This window comes from Anabrus simplex, chromosome 6 (assembly GCF_040414725.1).
Source record: "Anabrus simplex isolate iqAnaSimp1 chromosome 6, ASM4041472v1, whole genome shotgun sequence".
Lineage (NCBI taxonomy): Eukaryota > Metazoa > Arthropoda > Insecta > Orthoptera > Tettigoniidae > Anabrus > Anabrus simplex.
This window is the reverse complement of record NC_090270.1, coordinates 83,494,100-83,516,382: the sequence shown is the minus strand read 5'-3', so window position 1 is coordinate 83,516,382 and position 22,283 is coordinate 83,494,100. Positions and strand designations below refer to the sequence as shown.

The following is a 22,283-nucleotide window of genomic DNA, read 5'->3' as shown; positions in this document are numbered from 1 at the left end:
CAAATGCCCCAGTGGTGGATATGAGGCAATACTGTATTTCAGCTACTACTGTTTTTTTTTTTTTTTTTTTTTTTTTGTCGCACCGACACAGATATTTCTTACGGCGACGATGGGACAGGAAAGGCCTAGGAGTGGGAAGGAAGCGGCAGTGGCCTTAATCAAGGTACAGCCCCAGCATTTGCCTGGTGTGAAAATGGGAAACCACGGAAAACCATCTTCAGGCCTGCCGACAGTGGGGTTCGAACCCACTATCTTCCGGATGCAAGCTCACAGCTGCGCGATCCTAACCGCACGGCCAACTCGCCTGGTAGCTACTACTGTGTGTTAGCATTTGTCAAGAGATAGCTGCCAAAGTATGGAGAGTGTTCAGTATTGTTCAGGGTCTCACCACTGACTGGGATGGAAAGAGCTAGCTCATTTGGAGTATGCTTTCTTGAAAGTAACCAAAATAGTTTGTAAATCATCCTCTGTATTGGCTACATCACTGTGGTCTATGTGTTGGAGTTTGACAATAACTGATAATAAAAATACACTGGTCTTGGCTTGCATTCTGCTATTAATCTGTAAACTCTTCCCTCATCTGGAGTTATCAGTGATGTTGTAATGACTTTACAATCCCACTGTTGTAATATACTGCCACATTGATTGTGAAAATTGAAACAAGTAACCCTAATTTGTGTTGGACAATGCAATTCTTACAGTCTGAATGTCTGCCAATACAAAATCCATCATAAAAGTTATGGAGATTTCATGTCTTTGTTGGTCATGCTCCATAATTCCATAAAAGATAAGTTTTTAAAGAATTCACAAATTGAAATATGAACGTCAAGAAATGAACATTCAGCCCTCATGGGTGTAACTGATTGTCCACAGAAGTGAAAAGGTCTACTGTTCTCACTTTACTCTATTTTGAAGCCTGTTCATCATCCAGTTTGAGAATTTTTTTTTTTTTTCAGGTAACTTCAATACACCATTCTCCCAACAGACACCTCTGCAACTACATCAACAACATGACTGTGGTTCCGAGTTCTGTCACTGAAAATATTTATGTTACTGCATGAGGGGTGCATTTACACGTCATTTTTTGCCTCACCAATTAATCTTTTAAAGTGATATAAACATGGATCTTAGCATTCTGATGAAAATGCATATCTTGATATTTTAATATTGCACAGCATGTTTATGAAGAAATCCCAATAAATCACCATATGTAGTGCATTTTACATTTAAAAATAAATTATGTAATTACCAGGATGAGCTGTGTTTGAGTGAAATATCATTTTTTCAGAAAATTAAAAAAAAAAAAAAAAGCACTATTTTCTTGGGACATGCTTGTGAACTCTTCTTTATGCAATATGAAATTTCTAGTTGCATGTATCCTGAGCTTTCTGCATGGAAACATTCTAAATCACAAAAACAGGTCTTTAAGGGTAAAAGGTTTTCAAATTAACTGTTCCTATCTTTATTATTTTCATCATTAGAATGTTGGCCGGTAGGTATGAGAGGTGGTGGTACACAATTTCTAAGCACTAGACAGCATGCCAAACCTCTCTGCAGTGTTCGAATGGAGCAAGTGCGTATGACAGTGTAGATGATGATTTGTCCGTTGGATTGGAACATTAAGCATTGAGCAAACCCCTCAGTGTTATTCGACAGGAATAGTAGATTATGTGCCAACACCGGGTTTCACCCTCTCCCTACCTCATTATCATCATCTCACATCCAGACATGCATGTTGCCCATGGGTGTCAAATAGAAAAACCTGTACTAGGCGAGCTGAATATATTCTTGGACACTCCCAGCACCAATACCTTTGTACTTTTAATTTTTCTCCCTTTACTACTTCTTATTTTTCCCTTTGTCCAGAGGATTGTGATCTTTCAGGTTATTTCTTTGTCTCCATTTTAATCTCTTGCGGTCTGCTGCCAAATTGGTTGCTTGCATAAGGGATGTTTTGGTGGCATGTATTATGTCCAGTGTGTAGAAGATTGTCCATGCTCCTTCTTTCCAAGCATATTTCCTACAATGATGTGCTTTTTAAGGCTCCCTTCTTTGTGTCACATGATGTGACCAAAGAATTGGAGAATATTGATGATCAGCTCTTTCAAGATGGACTGCTGGTATGAAGTGCTGTCCAAGCAATGTGAAGTATTCTTCTCCAGCACCACATCTCAAATGAATTGATCCTCTTCATATCTGCAGCTCACAAGGTTGAAGTTTCAGCACTGTAGAGAAAGATGGAGAAAACCAGTCTCCTTTAGACTGACTGAAATTGAATGATCCTTCCCAACATGAGATAGTTGAGTCATGATGTTCTTGGTCATGGCAATTCTTCCCCTGATCTCTACTTCACAGCTGTTATTACTAGTTATAATAGCATCAAGGTAGAACATTTCTAAAACAGTTTTCATTTCAGTCAGATTTCAGTCTGTTTGCAGGCCCGATCAACTACCATCATTTCGGTCTTTTGCATGTTGATCTGCAAACCCAAATTGATACTTTGATTTATAACTGTTGGGTTCTTCAGTCTGCTGAAACTAATTTTGAGTGAATGAATCTATGAACTGCCCAAGAGGGGGAATATATAGTAACAGAATCATACCTGAAAAGAAACAACTTCGCCAAGTATCCTGACAACTGCTGTGTTAGACTTGTAAGGATTTATCAACCAGACACGATGCCTGGGAACTTGCATTTCCAATAAAACTTGCCACAACTTTTCCCACAGAATACACTCAAAGGCTTTCCTATAACGAAAAAAGCAGACGATCATAAGAAGCTAGAATTCCCTACTATTTCAGTTTGCTGTCAGACATTCAGTATCTGTTCTCTAGTGCCTTTCCCTTTAATAAAACTAGCTTGCTCCAGGGAAATAAGTGAAGTAAAGTAAGTTAGGAGACTCTCCACCAGAATCATAAGAGTATTTTTAGGAAACCATCCCAAATCTTAAAAGAAAAATCCGAGAGGCCATCAAAATTAAGAAATACCCATTGTGCCAGAAGAAAACAGGAGCTCACCAATGGAGGTTGGGTAGGAAAGATGAAAGTGACTAGCCTGACATCAATGGAAGCAATGCCAGACTCGGCTAGGGGCCTTGTGGTTGCCAACCACGCTCCCAACTTAAGAGCCACAGGGATCCCTTTCGTCACCTCTTATGACAGGCAGAGAATACCATCAGGGCTTGCTCTGCTAACGATGCAACATGTGCATGCACGAGGAGGCAAATTTGCGTAGATGTATGGTACTGTATTTTAAACTAATGTTGCTAGTAAACTGCTGTAAAGCATTGAAATGGACCTTGCTACTGCTGTATCAACCTAAGGAAATGTCCTACAAAGCCTGAAGAATCTCAACCGATGAATCATTTCAAAGTTTCCTTGTCGATGCTAGAATGTTTTATTAATTTATTTATAGCAGAACTTAATAAAAAAGAGAGAGAGAACAAATACATAAAAGACTTTGATGTGCATTGTTATCTTTTGCAATCCCTTCATCCAGACCTGTGATCTTGCACTTCTTATCCTAAAGCTCCCACTGCTGTTACAGGTTTCTACTACTACTACTACTACTACTACTACTACTGAGCAAGTTAGCCATGCGGTTAGGGGTGTGCACCTTACATGAGAGAGACAGTGGGTTCGAACTCCACTGTCGGCAGCCCCTAAAATGGTTTTCCATGGTTTCCCATTTTCACACCATGCAAATGCTGGGGGTGTACCTTAATTAATGCCACAGCTGCTTCCTTCCCACTCATAGCTCTTTCCTATCCCATCGTCGCCATAAGAACTATCTGTGTCGGTGCAACGTAAAGCAACTTGTAAAAAAGGAAAGCTTCTTCTTCTTGGTCTGTTTTCAGTTAGCTGGGTTCAGCACTTTGAATGGATTTAGCCATTTTTCAACCGAATGCCTTTCCTGACACCAGCCCTACGTAGAGAGATGTATTTACGACTGTATATTTCTGTGGTGATTTGTCATGTGTATTTGAGACATGTATTAAGACAAACGCAAACACCCAGCCCCCGAACTAGAGAAATCAATCAGACATCATTAAAATCCTCAGCTCGGCTGGGAATCGCATCGGGGGTCTTCTGATCTGAAGGCCAGCATGCTGACCATTGAGCCAAAAGTCTGGACCTCCCCACTACTATTTGAGTACCGGTATTGTTAAATAAAAACCATAAATCAGCAGAGCAGGATTCAGATAAGTGGAAATTTTGAAACCAGTTTGGCTAACAATTTGATTTTATTACAATTACAGACCATCTCTACAATTGACTTAACTGTATATGAGAAAAAGTTTTCTGAGTATCTTATTAAATAGTAATATTTTAATTGCAGCCCAATAGCCATACCAAATTTAGAAGAATACTTTACACAAAAATTATGTTGATGCACACTTGTGTTCTTTTCCTTCTAAGCTTCTTTGATTTGCACATTCGCTTACTAATTTTGTTCTTTTAGTACATAATTCCAAATGGTAGAGTACACACAGCTTTCCACACAACTGACATTTACACTATATAGTTGGTTCATGATAAAATGAATTTTCACAAATGAGATGATGAAAACCATGGACTGCCACTCTTGTAAATATATGTCTCATCTTAAAATTCGCCAATAACCATGTACAATCAATCATGGCTCATGTGCCATAAAATTTCTCCTCTTCATACTTGTAGTAATGTTAATAGGTTTTAAGAGGCTTTGGTGAAGGGTAGATGCAGATGTATACTGAAGTCTTCAATATGGAATGTTCCTCTTGCCAGAAGATGTAATCTTTGACACTCCAATTACTCTTCTGATGTATAGTGCTTTCATTCTTTCTAATGCGGACAGACTCTTGACAGTAAGGTGTGGCCAGGTAATTTCTATGTCATACATAAGCATAATTTTAGATCTGAATAATATTGTGTTTGTTGTTTAAAGGGGCCTAACATCTAGGTCATCAGCCCTGAATAATATCAATGCTGTCTCTAGGCTAAAGGATCTTATGTATTGCCATTATTGCTTGTGTTGCCTTCTCTGTTACACGCTATGTGAAACAATAAGCATTTGTTTGCAATATGATTCCTAGATATTCGAAATCGGACGTGATCTTAATCTTCCTCTTCTTGATAAGAATTTCTGCCGATGCAAGGGCTTTTCCTCCATTTCTAAACACCATCACTTCTGTTTTTGATATGTTTACTTCAAAGTCAGTTTTGACACACCATTCTTCCATGTCGTTTATAGTGTTTTGAAGGTTTCTTTTCTTCTGATATCTCATGATCCCACCACTACAATATATCATCAGCATAATCATACGATATTACACCTTCTTTTTGGGCTATTCTTAAAATTTTCCTCGGCTACAAATATGAAAATTGAAGGGCTCAGAGAATTCTATTTGATTGGAGTATCGGTTCTGCAAGGGAGAGATTGACAAATTCTTATTTTGTCCCACTGTAAAATTGATCTTATAATTTGTGTCCATATGTTGCCTTTATCTAAATATTCTTCAAATTTTTCAGTACTCATTTTCTGTTTATGATGTTAAATGCTTTTGTAAAGTCTTTACAAGTAACAAGCTTTAACAGTTTCATTTTTGTTAAAAATCCATATTGACTATAAAATCAAGTAGCAAATATTTAAGAATAAACTTAAATATTGTATTTAAGCGATACGCCTATTCAGTACATATATAATGTATTAGATCTATAACATGTTTCTTCCCCTAAGGGACATCATCACAAATCACATTTATATATTGGTAACACATAAATTAAAATACACCATCATACACAAGGACATTTAAAATAAAGTAATTGCAAACTTGATTCAAGTTCCAGTCATGTTGTCAATAATTTTGATGTAAATTGTTCATAAAATTCTTGATAAAGAAGTCCATAAAAACTAAGCACTCATTCTTAAATATAATTTAAAGGAATTACTTACAAAGATCTTAAGAACCCTTTGTCATGAAATATTGCAATTCAAGATTTTAATCAACATCAATGGTCATTTTACAATTTTATGAGTGCAAATGTTAGTTTTTACAAACTTTTTCATCAATATTATTGACAACATGACTGGAACTTTGGTCAAGTTTGCAATTATTTTATTTTAAATGTCCTTATGTATGATCATGTATTTTATGTCTTACCAATTTATTAATGTGATTTTATATCTGATGTATTTTGTGAAATATTCTAGCTGATGATGTTCCTTAGAGGAAGAAGTATGTTCTAGAGCTAATAAATTATATATGTATTGAATATATATAATATTTAACTTTATTCTTAAATATTCGCTACTTAATTTGTAAAGTCTATAAATACAACATACATCGACCAGCTCCATGGGTAAATGGTTAGCAAGCTGGCCTTTGGTTAAAGGGGTCCCGGGTTCGATTCCCGGTAGGGTCGGGAATTGTAACCATCTCTGGTTAATTTCACTGGCATGGGGGCTGGGTGTATGCGTTGTCTTCATCATCATTTCATCCTCATCACAACGCGTAGGTGACCTACGGCCGTCATACCAAAAGACCTGCACCTGGTGAGCCGAACATGTCCTCGGACACTCCCGGCACTAAAAGCCCTATGCCATTTCACAACATACAATGTTTCTCTCTCTCTTCAAGAGCTTCTCATATATTCTTTAACAGATATTCTATTTAGAGTTAACCTTCCATTCCTGAAACCTAGCTGAGTTTCTGGGATATTTTTATCAACTGTACCCTTTATTTTGTCTGTGATTATTGTTGTATTTTATATAAAAGTATCTTATTAAAAAAAATACATACAGTACACAGAAATGTAACAAGAATAATAGGTAGTGACACACACAGTAGGGATGATGCCAGGAGAGTATCTGTAACAAAGAGATGAATATTAAGTTATTAATGAACACTTTGGATGAATTTGTTAGTTTACATGATGGAGACATGTCAAGAAAAAGGAAAGAGGCTAAGTTAGCGGAGTTTCAGAAGCAGAGAAAGACCTAGAGGAAGATTATCAGACAGTGTTTAATTATTCAAAGCAAGAGACCATAATGATAGCTATGAATAGAATAAGGAACCATTTAGTTTGTTTGTAGCTACTTGAAATCTGATTAAAAGAAGAGCATGATACTGGCAGCTTCTTTGTCTAGGGTCTTTTTCCCAATTTATTGGGATTGGCACTTGATATGGACAAGGCTCAGTTTTACGGCCAAATACCCTTCCTGATACCAATCCTATTGGGTGTTTCTGTGGTATTTGGTAGTACAGTGGATTGTACATAGATGAAGAGATGTGTATAATGATGAACACAAACACCCAGCCACCAAGCCAGAGAAATTAACCCTGAACAGTTCCCTGGCCCGGACAGGAATCAGGCTTGGGAACCTCTGAACCAAGACTAATATGCTGACCATTCAGCCAAGGAACATGACCTGTAGTTAACAATAAGTAACATATTGCATGTCTTCTTTTTATAAATAATTAAAATATTTGAAAACCCATTCCAAACAAACAATATTATATCTTCATTTTCAGATTGTTGTTTTACCTACCATCTCTATCTCCATAACTTAAGAGTGGGTTTGTCACTGCAATAAGTTACAAAAATGACAGTATCAGTAATGACAATATACAACTGAACTCCACCAACAAACTTTTGGAGGTTATTCAGGGATACTTTCTGAGTATTCTGGTATGAGGGACCCATGGTTTCCTGTGGATTATTACAGAGTAATAATGTAATTACGATTTATTCGGTTAATTACTCCACTTATCCTTGCTTCAGTGAAAATACCTTCATATCAGTAAAAAAGCCTGTAATATGCAATAACCAAAATATACACCAGAAAACACAAGAGTAAATCAAAGGCTGTAATATGAAGTAATGGTATAACACAAAACACAGAGTCATTGCATTACTCTCAGATGAAAACACGTACACTTTTGTCACAATGTGTTCAATCTATTCTGTCAGTGTACTGTACAGTACAGTATGTTACAAATGCAGAACTGTTTCATTACAGGTATTGTGTAAAATGTCGAGCATCACGATCACGCTATCGTTGGCTTCTGGCATGTTGAACTTCTGTGGGACAAAATTCCAGCACCCCAGCATTTATTATTGTCTGTACAATACAGGTACAAAGCTAACTAGGGCAACAAACCAAACGAAATGCAATTACTCTGTAATGAGCCACAGATGACCATGGGTCCCTTATACCAATATACTCAGGTTTCCCTGAACAACCTCTGAAAGTTTGTCGGTGGAATTCTGCTTCACCCTTTTATAAATGTATGTATGTAGGCCTATGTATGTGCTATAAGTTATGTGTGTGAAATCCAAACTGCACACTCGGTGACAAAGATTTGAAATATGCAAGTCCTTTGCAAGTTATGAATCTCATTCTGTATTGACGGTTATCACTTTACAAAAGAAAATATTTATAAAATCCTCCTCGTGATATGCAAGTCCTCCTAAAGTGTACTTCTGAGTAACACGTTCGGTGGGTTTGCCTTCAATAGTCGGCGTCAACTCGAGTCCTAAGCGATCTCTTTGATGTTATACTGGTAGTCAACTGTAGAACTGAGGAAAATATCCTATTTTCCTTCTTTCCCCTCTCCATCTTGATTCTCATCCTGAACCTGGCGGGTAATGTAAGCAGCTTTTATACAACATATATACCATCAAAGCGACCGCTTAGGACTTGAGTTGACTGAGTATGTAACGTATTTCAGATAAGATACAACTCAAGTATGTCAGCATACTTCAGTCAAATATGTGGTAAACTAATGTGTTGTGTAATAAATAAATAAAAAAGAAATCTTGTCACAATGTTTTTAAAATTCTTATCATAATGATTTGGTGTTTCAGAGCAGAGAAGAATTCCAATGCCCTCTGAATTAATGCAGTTATAAAATGAACCATTTTCTCTAACAGGTCATACTTTTGATATGAATAGAGGCCTAATTTGTGAGACCATCTGAATTTGACCCAACTGCTCTGAGCTAGTGAAATGAGCCATATTTAGGTTTGCTTCTTGTTAATGGTACATAATGATGTTTCATCATGTGCAAAACTTGTTGTTTCATCTTATAGCAAAAGAACACACAGAATATAATAACAGGTATAGGCCAAAACACAGGAATATTTAGGCTCTCAAAGAAAGTACAAATGACAGCAACCAGTGTTGATCTTACTGTTGATACCCAAAACTTAAACTCTGGTAGACGACGAATAAATGGTCGAAACTCATCCTCTATAGTCATGGGAAGTTCCAGTCCATCAACTCGTAGCAGAGGATCTACCACAGGTGAAAGAAATCTTACAAACATATCCAACTGATATAACCCCATTATGTATGGCACAAGATACCATCCTTGAAGAATGATTATCCTCATGAATAACAAACACTCCAAAAATGCTGCAAAGAGCCAGCGAGGTAAAGTATGTGGTACAGTGTGATCTAATACTTGCTGGTACACTGGTTTAAGGATTTCCTTAATGTTCTCCATGAAGCTGCAAAGAAACAATTAATTGACGAGAAGTAAAAAATAGCCAGTTAAATTTGTTACGAATGGTTGTTAAGAAGAATCCCAACCTGCCAATTTATCACAAAAGATAAGGGGGATTATAATGTACAAGCAATGTATTAATACAGTTCAGCTAGGAAGAGAAAAACATGATCAATTAAATTCTGCACACTCGCACTTCCAATTTATTCAAACGCCGTACACTTAGAATCACCAGTCGAGAATTGCACATTGATTAGGTTAGACTGCGTACAACGGCTGGAATTTAACTTTGCAACATTCTTAAATACGAAGTAATTGTGAAAGTACATCCAGTACATTTAAATGTCTATTAATATGTACGCAAGAAGAGTAATTTAAAGATCAGGAATCAATAGGTATTCGTTCAATGTGTCATAGACGATACCATCGTAACGTAAAAGTTCATGTAAAGGGCAGCACAAGTATAGATAAATATTAAATTAGATAAAAACAGAAAGTGAGCACTTATACTAAAATGTCAGTTTACTTCAACTGGTATTTCCTACGACCGCTCTTTAAATAAGTTTTTCGTTAGGAAGTAAACAAAATATCCAAGTAGCCAATAAACCATAATAAAAATTAACTATATTTCTGCACGCTGAACCTTGTGGCCCGAAGAGAATCATTTGAATGTTTCTGACGAGAAATGAGAAATATGTCCCAGATTATCGTGCAGGCGTTGGTGTGACTGCAGTCGTTTTCTTTTGTTTCGAAAGATGTGCCTATTAGCAGCGCCTCCTGGCTGGCTGTTGTGTTTATTTTGATTTGCAATAGCAGTGATCAGCTGATATTTGTCATATTTATCTTCATCGTATAACTACTTGCACGTGCCATTTACGTCGAAAATATGTGACAGAAAATATATTGCTACCACTCCACAGAGTGCTAAAACAGTTCAAAAGATGGATCCAGCCCAGGCTAAAACTGTGATATTTTTATTGTGGAATGACAGATTGGCTCGGACATCCGTACTTCTAGTCATAATTCTGTCATTATTTCTGACAATTTCTTTGAGGTTATTATTATTAATGTAATCCTAATGTTAATTTTTAAAATTCTCGCTCAATATTTTAACCGTACATGGCCATTAATTGCTATAAATACATTTATTAAATGTAAATCAGCAATGTTTTTATGCTTTGAAAACTAGATTTAATTAGATCAAAAGAAATTATCAGACAGTTGTTAAGAATTTCTTCAGTTGTCCCGAATTAACCTAGGTGTCTCAACGTAGTCTCAAATGACTATCAGGGGCTGATGACTTTAAAGTTAGGCCCCTTAAAACAACACCGAATGAGTATCATAGTGTGAAGTCAACGATTTATTTCCTGAAGGTTAAGACTATTGCAATAGAGACTTCAGAAAGTGCCTTGCCAAAATTTTGAAAAATGATACATAGATGTGTAAGGTTCTTAAAATTTGTAATCATTTGGTGAATTTGGCTTTGCTGGCAAGACGTAGTGTTTACATTACACTGTGTCTTCTTATACAAATTTGTTATTTTCATTGACTGTCTCACCCTTGGCCTTCACGGTATGAAAGTGACTGAGGTATGAGTGATGCTAGTAACACTATTCCTTATGCATTATGAACATTAAAATTAATAGTTAACACCACCTTTCCAATACTTATTTTTCCTTATCAGCCGAAATAAAACTTAGCCTAAAGTTAGGTCAGGGCCCCGAACCTAGTGTCCTTAAAATATATGGTACCCTAAGAATCAACATTTACATTTAGAAAATCAAATAGGCTTAAAACTAGTGTGAAAAAACAGAATGTTACAACAGCCCTGATGGGCCTTGGCCTACAAAGTGACTACTGCTCACCCTAAAGGCCTGCACATTACAAGGTGATGCATGGTCAGTGCGACAAATCCTCTTGGTCGTTTCTCCTTGGTTTCCTAGACTAGGGTCAGCATCTCACCATCAGATAGCTCTCATGTACACTAGGCTGAATGGACATCGAATCAATACTCAGGGCCAGGAAAAAATCTCTGATCTGGCCGGGAATCTAATGGGGTCTCCAGGTGAGAGGCAGGTATGCTATATCCAGACCGTGCGGTGGGACACTATGCATTAGCCAACTGCAAAATCTTATTCTTGCAATGAAGTTTGTAGGCTGTATGTTATGGACTGAATAAATCCGGTAAAATCATAAGTGTAATAATTTTTTTGCATTACGTGCTGACGAATGTGAAATATCGGTTTCTTTATCTACTCTCCGAAGTGGCTTGTGTGGACTGAATTGGGTTAAGTTTAAGATATCAGATATTGAAGTAGCTGTTCAGTTTAAGGAGACATTGAGCAAGCATGATTTCAGCTGTTTTGAAATCGGTTGATAACTGTCAGAGCTATGTCATTAGCATATATGAACTTTCTAAAGACCATAGCTGGTAAGGTATGCAGTGTAGAGGTTAAAAAGAAGTGGAGCAAAAACTGCAGTAATATTTGCTTATACTTCCGATGAGATGTACTTCTATAAATCTATTGTACAGCATGTTATTAAGCAAAGATGCAAGGGCCTTGCAAGGAATTATTTTGAGAAATTTCAGAATTATTGCCTGTTGCCAGATTGTGTCATATGCTAATGTTAGGTCTGCTATGGTCTTTTTGTCCTGAAAACCCCTCTCTGACTCTTTAGTCCCATCACCTGGTTGCAGCAGTTTCGATTAGGCCTAAATCCTGTCTGTTCCACTTGTGTTCCAGAACTGTAGCTGAAATTCTGTTGTAGATCATTCTTTCCAGGTTTTATTACAGCAGCTATCTTTATTTTCTTCAAACGAGACAGGAGCCTACCACTCCTAAGGATATCGCTAAAAAACTTGACTAGCCATTCTAGAGTTTGTGGACCACAAGGTTTCAGAAACTCTGGGTACAGGCCATCCAATCCTGCTGCTTTTCCAGTCTTCATTCCTTTCGAAGCAGCTGAGATTTCTGCAATAGAGAATTTATCTGAAAACTGAGAAGTTGGTTCAACATTGGATAGTCTGCTCTGCAGCTCAGTTTGGATTTTGCTTGTTGATATCTGCTAGTTTTCTGCTGCATTCCTGCTGTAGTTTAGAGGTCTTCATTGCTGATCCTTTGAGACAAAGCAAGAGATCTGGATTGTAATCCTGATTCCATCGACTTGAATAGCAAGAACCTTTTTCTTTGGCATCATAAATTAGGAAAGCAGCTTCAGCCCATTCTAACAAGCTGTCACCATCTGCATTAATGTCTCTGTAACTCCAAGCAGTGCTTCTGTAGTTCAAATCTCCTAGGAAGACTGTTGGATGATGTATGTTCTAGATAGCTTCATCAGTCCAAGTGGAGGCTTGTAGATGTTTTATTATCTCAAAGCCTGGGGTTTAAATTCTGGTCATGAAGATGACGTTATCTCTGGCTATGCCAAGAATCTCTACCTGCTTCGATGTTATTTCTGAGGTACGTTGCGGTGCCGTAACTTTTTTTCATTTGCTAGTGGCTTTACTTCGCACCGACACAGATAGGTCTTATGGCGACGATGGGATAGGAAAGGCCTAGGAGTTGGAAGGAAGCTGCCATGGCCTTAATTAAGGTACAGCTCCAGCAGTTTCCTGGTGTGAAAATGGGAAACCACAGAAAACCATCTTCAGGGCTACCGACAGTGGGATTCAAACCAACTATCTCCTGGATGCAAGCTCTCATATAAAAAATAGTATAATTTTTTATTTCTCTTCCACCTATTCAATACAATCAGTCATAAAGTCAATGTTTAATCCTCATTAAAATATGAAATGGTACACGTTTTGCCCCTTTTAAAGGGCATCATCACCTCAAAACTGAACCAGGTACCTGTTTAAAATTTGACCTATGACTATTAAAAGAATTGTTAGGAACATTTAAGAATTTAATATATAGACATTATATAAGGAACTAGATTAGATACAAGAAGAATTAACATATTGATGGCCAAGGCCATGGTCAAATGTAAGTTATAACTTAATTAAAACTAAATGGTACAAAATGACAATGATGAGTAATGCTCCACGTTAAAATATTTTATAAGACTTAATAAGGAAATACATTCCAACGCAATGAAGTTTTGGTGTATTGTTTAGTCATATACTACGTTCATGTGTTAGTTCTTATTTCAAAGGGATTTAATATAAGTTCCAGTGTTTTTAGCTTGCAACTTGTAGAACTTTTTTTGTTACAGTTCTAGGTAAAAACTATTATTGAACTTTAAAATTAGTGACATCTTGATGAATTTGTTATGGTGTCATTGGGCCATAACTTGTAATGCAAGCTCACAGCCACCCGATGCTTACCGCACGGCCAACTCGACCGGTGCCATAACTTTTATGGAATGTAGCTGTAGCAAGGCTGATCCCCAGTAATTTACATCGGAAGAGAGGTTTAGTTTGATCTTCACAGTGTGTTTCTTGAAGTAGAACTATGTTCACTTGATTGTTATTAAGTGTTCTTACAAGGTAGTCTCTCATAGATCTGCTTGCACCCTCTGTATTCAGTTGTAGTATTCTCAGACAGTGTCCTTGTTCCTTTGTTGGTTGGCTCTGAAAAGAGACATTTGATGTTTTCATGGTTTGATTTAAAAGTCCATCCCAGGGCCTCTCAAACGCCCAAAATCTCACCTGTGAAAAGTGAGGCGCAGAGGTACATTGCATCGACTCAGCTTGGTTCGGACCGGCGTTTTGTCTCAGGGTGACTCAGCTAAGCTCGGCTCAACTGTGCTCGGATGGTGGAGTGCTGCAGAGCAAGTGAGGAAGGGAGAGACAGGTGGAGCGAGCGAGACAAGCGTAGGGAAAGAGCGACAGCGCTATTGCTTAATATCCAGGAGTGGGGGTTTGCACTCTGGTCAACCTAGCAAAGTTGTCTTTTGCACCTTGTGCCGCGCATTGCACCAGTGCGTGCACCCTGAGAGGCCCTGGTGTATCCCCTAAATTGCTGGGATATTCTCTAGCAGAGCTTTTGGTCCAGCAGCCTGATGTATAGACTGTTTAGCGGTGACTATGCCACGTTGCCCATGGTGAACTACGGGGAGGCTAGCTTACGTTTGCACCCTTGTATGTAGAGTACTACTCATCCCTCATAAGTACTCAGATGAAGAGGGCTGAGAACTTAACATACTGGTGAAATATCACAACTGAAATACTGGTCCTAGATCTTCACATAATATATGCAAATCCTAATGCCACTTTGTAATAAAAAGAAATGTAGGTTTAACTTCCTATGGTTGTGTTATTTGATAAATTTGTAATATATCGTCGCTGCCGGGACAAAAACTCCTATGCAAAATATTTAAGCTTAGAGCATTGGCCGGTAAAGTTCTGTCATCTAAGGTGCAATATTGTACGAATATAGTCAAGGCATTCTCGCTCTTCATAATGTATGTGCTGCGGGTCAGTATATCTCCAAAAATATTATCACATAAGAGGTTTTGTCCCGGCAACGACGATATATTGAAATTCTTAGTGCTCTCATCTTTAAAATATTGAAGGGTGGGTAAAACTCCTTAACATTGGTTGCCATTCATATTCCGACTAACTTTTCATCTTGACCAATGGTGATATTTAAATAAATGTGCACACATTTAAATGAATTAAATTAATATACACACACTTCTAAACAAAGACCAACCCCTTATGCAGACCATGAAAGATGGCCAATATAACCTGACTTCAATAATTTTCATGATTGCATCACACAGTGTTCATCATGACATTGAATTGGCACTCACTATTCAAGAGTTTTATCAGGATATTTTAAAGAATTGAAAATTTTTGAAATGCGTGATGAAATATTTTTTTCTTTGCAGCTTTGTGTCTGGCTTACTTGTTGTGGGAGCTTACATTGGAGGTTTCATTGCCTTCAGTACTATTTTTAGGTAAGATAGCTATTTTTTCCTGTGTTTCTTCTGTTTTGATATACCGTATCATATCCTGGGGGTGTGGTAGTTAGTCATTGGCTTCTCACCAAGGTGGTTGCAGTTTGAATCTTGGCTAATTCATGTGGGATTTTGAAATGAAAATTTGCATTATTATAATATGGATTGTACTTAAAACTGGAGATCCTGTGAACAGTGACATAGAACAAATTGGTTTTTTCTTGATATCATAACTCATTTTATTTTACTAGTGATGAATAATGACCTAAAATGCTAGAAATATACAACTAAATATGATTTAAAAGTCATTCCAAAATGTACCAAAAAAACAAAAGTGTGACCTTACAGGATTTGTTTTTATAGATATCCTTAGGTTATGTTGAAGTTCTACCTAGCTTGTTACATTAATCAAATTTAAGTAGTAAATGTCAGTGGAACAACGAACCAGTACCTGAAGGAGATCCAGCTAGTACAGCTAATTTTATGCTTTTTTATGCTCAATAACTGGAAGAGCATATAGACAACAGAGCATGGGAACTGTGTTGATCAGCCAAAGAACTTCAGTACTCCTTTATACAGCAATACCCTCCAAGTGGAACTCCCATTCATTGTTACTGGTATATCCTCACTGTGATAGGTGCCTGGCTTCTTGACTAAATGGTTAGCATTCTGCCTTTGGTCCAGGGGGTCCTGGATTTGATTCCTGGCAGGGTTGGATATTTAAACCTCAATTGGTTAATTCATCTGGCTTGGGGTCTGGGTGTGTGTGCCATCTTCATCATTAGAAATCATCTTAGGTAGGGCCCCATCCTCACAGACATGCAGGTCGCCTGTAGTAGAAAAAGACCTGCACAAGGCCTCTCCAGAGGCCATATGCCATTATTATTATACTGTGATAGATACGTTGTAAGTTCCAGGGACATAACAGAATGCGTTAGTAGGGTATATCTAAATGTGTACAGAGACTTACTGATGTCCTGTGAAACTAAAGATGCTATTAAAGTTTGGAACGACAAAACACTCTTAGGGGACTTTCATCATGTTTTCATGTGTAATAATACCATAATAGATATGACACTGTCTCTTAACAGCTACAACTGTGATATTCAGCCAGTCATCATTGATCTCAATTTAGAGACTGTCACCCAGGTGGCAGATTCCCTATCAGTTATTAACCTAGTCTTTTCTGAAGTAATTTCAAAGAACTTGGAAATTCATCACTTTCCCTAATTCCTCTTCCTATAAATTAAAATTTGCTCCAATTTGTCCTCTTGTATTCCAACTTTATCTTCATATTTTGATCTTTCCTACCCATATTACTATTGTACAAAATATAATTTATAAACCAAGTGGCTCGTCTATGCAGATGGGGAATGCCAACTCCCAGATCAGCTCAGGAACGTTTGGTTGCTGTAGAAGCAATGACATAGTTTGGCACCAACAGCAGCAGCTTTAACCCTCGACTGGCGTTGTGGGGTCTTTAAAGATACCAGTGACTTTGTACAACCCTGGCGTTCCCTCCGCATTCCATTCTGGCTATCGCTGTTCACTGTCACTTAGTGCATAGTCAACTGCTATCTTGAGTTGTAGCTTTTAGTAAATATATTGGCTTTCTCAGGAACTTGATTTAAATATTGTGTGATGCCGTTTACGACCCTACAACGGTGTTTGTGTTACGAAGTTTGTCATGACTTAAAATTTTGTAAGTGTTCATATTTCATATGAAATGCATGTTTGATATGGCTATGGCTTCCATATCTCGCCCTGGCACGTCAGTGTGTGATCCTAAGATCAGGACGCGCAGATGGCCTCTCGCGATTTTCTTCACTATCCTCAATATTATTAGAATAAATTCTTTCATTGTACAGACATTGATAAAAAACTACATGCCTGTCACTAGCTTTCAGTTTCTGAAAACATTGGACAGACAATTAACTGAACCCGACCTCAATGAAAGACTTGTCAATGACCGACTTCCGAAAAAACTACGAACGGTAGTGTCAATAAATTGTAATAATAAAACTGTTCCAAAGGTGCAATCATTCAATCAAAACTCAAAAAGGAATTGCTGAAAAAAAGACAAATCAGTACTGTGTGAAATGTGACTGTCCAAACTGCCTAACTTGCCGTTCCGTGGTGTGTAATGATTGTGGAGAAGAAGATATGTAGTGGGTTTTAAGTGGTTGTGAAAATGATGTAAATGACTGTGAAATTCAAAAGTTTTATGATTTTTGTTTTGTATACTATAATATTTAAATGTACCTTCGAATTTGCTTTGGAGCAATGAACATTTAAAATTTGTTTTCATTTAAGTTTGATTCATGGGAGTGCAATTTTCTTTTAAAATCAGTGATGGTAAAACAATTGTGCATTATCTTACAATCTATAATCAGTAAAGATGTTAATTTCTCATTGTAGGTAATGAAAATGTATAAGGAAACGTGATTGATGTGTATTTTTGAAACTTAAATAAAAGGTGTTTGTGATCATCCTTTCTATGGTATCATTGTCAAACTCACAACGCCATTTACGTACCAAAGTCTTCGCAGTGCCAGTCGAGGGTTAAAGTGTCATTTGATTTGAATTTTGTATGTGTTGTTTGGACTTCACCAATAATTTAACATTTGTATTGTAAATTGAAACATACCAGATTATGTCATTTATTATGTGTTGTATGTGAGCATATGTTTTTCCAATTGAATTGTGGCTGAAGATGACCCAGTGTATATGGGGTCGAAACTAGTACCAATTATATAAGACATTATACAAGCTAATGGTACTGAATAGGTGGACCCTTCTCTACCCTTTGATAGCGATCAATTGTCAATACGGACCGTAATGAAATTCATAACTATGATACCTTTATAAACTTTACTCAAGCTTATTCGTCTACTAATGCCATTCCATGCCATTTTTCCACTGACAGCTCAGCAAAAACCCACTTAGTTAAGCAGCTCGTCTCCTAACTCCCAAGTCTTCCCTGCCCAAAGTTTGTAATGTTTTTGTAACACTACTCTTGTCAGAAATCATCCAGAACAAATTGTGCTGCTTTCCTTTTGATGTTTTCCAGTTCTCGTATCAAGTAATCCTGGTGTGGGTCCCATACACTGGAACCATACTCTCATAACCATATGAAGAGATCTGTAACCTTTATTTACAACCTCATTAATATGGTTTTCCCAACAGAGATCTCTCCTTATATTATCACCTAAGCACTTACAGTGCTCCCCATGAGGTATTTTCACCCCATCAATACCCTAATTAAAACTGAGAGGACTTTTCCTCTTGGTGAAAATTACTACCCAACTTTTTATCCTGTTTACCATCAAAACATTGTCTGTTGTCCATCTCACAGCATTGTCAAGGTCTTTTTGCTGTCACTCACAATCTTGTAACACATTTACTACTCTGTACAGTATAACATTATATACAAAAAGCCATGTATGTGACTCCATTTCTTTTCTCATATCTTTTATACACATGAGAAAACATAAAGGTCCAGTATTATAACACTGCCCTGCAGGATCCCCCTGTTAATCACTACAGGATCAGATAATGCCTCGTCTATTCTAATACTCCGAATTCTATTTTCTAGAAATTTAGTCGCCCATCCAAACACTCTTTTGTCTAGTCCAGTAGCCGTCATTTTTTCAGTGGTCTCCCTTGATCTACTCTATCAAAAGTTTTGTCAATAGTGATACAGTCATTTGACCTCCTGAATCTAAAATATCTGCTATATCTTGCTGGAATCCTACACGTTGAGCCTCACTGGAATAACCTTTCCGAAACCTGAACTGCCTTCTATAAAACCCGTTAGAAATGTTTCAAACGTGTCAAATATAATCGGAAAGAATGCTTTCCCAGAGCTTACATGCAACACATGTCAAGCTGACTGTAATCACAATAATGAGGTTGTGAATTAAGGTTAGTGATTTTATCATATGGTTATGAGGCTATTTAGGGGTTGTAGTAAGGATGTAAGTTACTGGTAAAACGCCAATTAGAGTATGCTTCCAGTGTATGTTACCCTCACCATTCTTACTTGTTTCAAGAACTGGAAAAGATCCAAAGGAATGTAGCACATTTTGTTCTGGGTGATAATTGTCAAAAGAGTTAGTGTTACGGACATATTGCTAACTTTGAGCTCGGAAGAGGACAAGCTGCTCGACTAAGCGGTGTGGAATGACATTAGTAGATGAATAAGCTTGAGTGGAATTTTTAAAAGTAAGAATAATATGAAGATGAAGTTAGAATTCAAGAGCTCAAATTGGGGCAAATTGCTTTTTTTATTTTTTATTTTTAGGATGCAGAATTAGGGTTTGGATTAATTTACGAAGGGAAATCTTCAATAAATTTCCAGCTTCCATCTTCACACTGTTTTGAATGGAAAGATGTCCAAGCACATGACATCCAGAAATACTGTAGAGGCTGTTACTCCAAGAAGCAAAAAGTTATAATTGGGGGTGAGGGGAATTAAAAAAAAGAAAGTGAATACCTACTGTAGAGCCTGTGTTAAAGAACCATGCTTTTGCTTAGAAAGCTTTAATGACAAACACATATAAAACGGTTATTGTCCTTGTTGTACATCCAAAGCATATATGTACATTCTGTAATTCCATTGCCTAATTTGTGTTTGTATGGGAGGGTGAATGACAATGCAAACTGCATTGAGCATAAAATAAATTTGTCGTACCTGAATGTGTGATTGTATGATGTATGCCTTGTGCATGAATTACAGAATAAAACAAGGGTCTTGACAGATGTTCGATATGATCAAATTCCATATAAAAGCAGACAAGTGCGTACATTATCAATTTTGAGTCAGTGGGCCCCTGTGTCTGTTTGGCCTAGCAGGAAATCCAAAAATAGACACCTCTGTCCTCTGTGGCGCTTAGCATGTTAAGATGAACACAAACACCCAATCTTCAAACTGGAGGAATTAACCAAACAAACTTCCCTGCCAGGAATCAAATCCAGTCTCTTCTGAACCAAAGGCCAGTATGCTGACCAGTTCAGCCAAGGAGGCAGATGAGTAAACAGTACTCGTCATAAACATGATATTTTACTATCCATGTTTGATAATGTTCACTTCTCTCCTAGCTATAAGAAATCAGCTGACATGGCTTCCTAATTCACTTTGTTTCTTTCCATCGTATTTTCATTGGTTTTATTTGTAGAGGCTGAAGTTAGGCATCAAGACATTTTTTTTTTTGTTTAATTCTTGAACCCAGAACAAAATCTCAAAGGAATGAGTAAACGACATAATATATACTTATAATCCCAGACACTGCTGTAAAGGTTCTTCTGTAATCTGCTGTTGGGACGTGACGAAAACAGTCATCAAGAGTGCACTTATTGGTTTTTTGAGTGACTGTACATATAATTGGACTTCATGTCATGTATAGAACCAGACCAAACCTCATGGCACAAAAGCCCCAAAGGGCCATGGCCTACCAAGTGACCACTGCTCAGCACGATGAATTATCTCGGCCGTTATTCTTGGCTCTCTGGACCGGGGCCTCCATCTCACCGTCAGATAGCTCGTCAATTGTAATCACGTAGGATTATTGGACCTTAAACCAGCCCTCAGATCCAGATAAAAATCCCTGACCTGGGCGGGAATCGAACCTGGGGCCTCTGGGTAAGCGGGAGGCACACTACCCCTACACCGCGGGGCTGGTTCATGTATAGAGAATAAACAAATAAAACCAACTTTCAATGCAACAATGTACATTCTACACTATGTATAATTCTAAAAGAAATTATGTTCATAAACCACTTTCTGGTAGAGGATAATTTTATATTAATATTCCAATATGATCTAGAAGTCATGCAAAGAGTGAAAATGAAAGGCCAAGTTAAAGATTTTTGAAAGTGGGATACTAGTCTCAAGACATCCAATACACAACCCAATGAGGTACATAAGGAAAAGAAAACAACATATGAACCAGTCATCCCATTCTATCAACAAGAATACCAGTTGGATGATATTGAAGTCATAGGATTATTGGTTGGCACTAGAGGAAACATTCCTCTCCTTTTCATCAAGTTCTGAAAATCATTGAACCTCGATCAGGCATTTGCAATTGCAGTGACTGCCTTGAAATATTCAATCCATATCCTAAAGAAACATATCTCCCAAATTTTTAATGCAACAACGTATGTCAAATGTGCTTACCAACCATTATGTAATCAACTCACAATCACTTTTAATATTCATCTTGCTTTTCTGTATACTTTGTCTTCATGTTCTATCTCAATTTAAAAAAAGTTGAAATAAATAAATAAATAAATAAATAAATATAGAATACTAATTAGGAATGGTCAAAACTCAGTTACAGATCTGAAGCCCCAAATCTGCTGGCCCTGCTAACAGGCAGACAGCGTGGGATTACATCATCATCACAGCTAAAATTATGTGCTGTTTGCGGTGATGGAAAATGCAACAGACATCGTCCACGTGCTCATTCTCAGCAGCCATGGTTGGATTTATATATTCCAGAAGAGCTAGATGAGGCAGTAGAAGAAGTGAGTCATGTGTTGTAGTTTCTTTTTCTTCAGAATATACTGACTTGTTTATAATAACATGTTTTAACAGTTTTCATTACGACACCATAGGTTGAGTACAACAAACGGCACAAATACATACATGAAAAAAAAAACTATTTATAATTAGCATTAATTACATTACTTTACCACGAACCTGCTACGCAGGCGTAGCAGGGGGAGAGGTGATACTCCCACGTGGCGCGTCCCAGGTGGCGGATAGGGCGGTCCTAACCGGCTTGCCGGTGGACTTGAGGGAAATAAAATACCTCTCGCGGACCAAACACACTACCCCCTGCGGGTGGGGGACGCACATGTAGAATACACCCGCGGTATCCCCTGC

The 22,283-nt window shown here is 37.5% G+C and overlaps 1 protein-coding gene across 1 annotated transcript in view; it reads left to right on the top strand.

Annotated features, from left to right (window-relative positions):
- The first annotated feature begins 10,292 nt into the window (after window positions 1–10,292).
- LOC136875492 (sorting nexin-14) overlaps window positions 10,293–22,283 on the top strand; it is a 137,196-nt gene continuing 125,205 nt past the window's right edge. Inside the window, exons 1-3 of the mRNA XM_067149037.2 lie at window positions 10,293–10,544; window positions 15,326–15,394; window positions 21,730–21,922. Of these exons, the coding sequence (XP_067005138.2) occupies window positions 10,432–10,544; window positions 15,326–15,394; window positions 21,730–21,922 (375 nt within the window). The 5' untranslated portion in view covers window positions 10,293–10,431. The remainder of the gene's footprint in view (window positions 10,545–15,325; window positions 15,395–21,729; window positions 21,923–22,283) is intronic.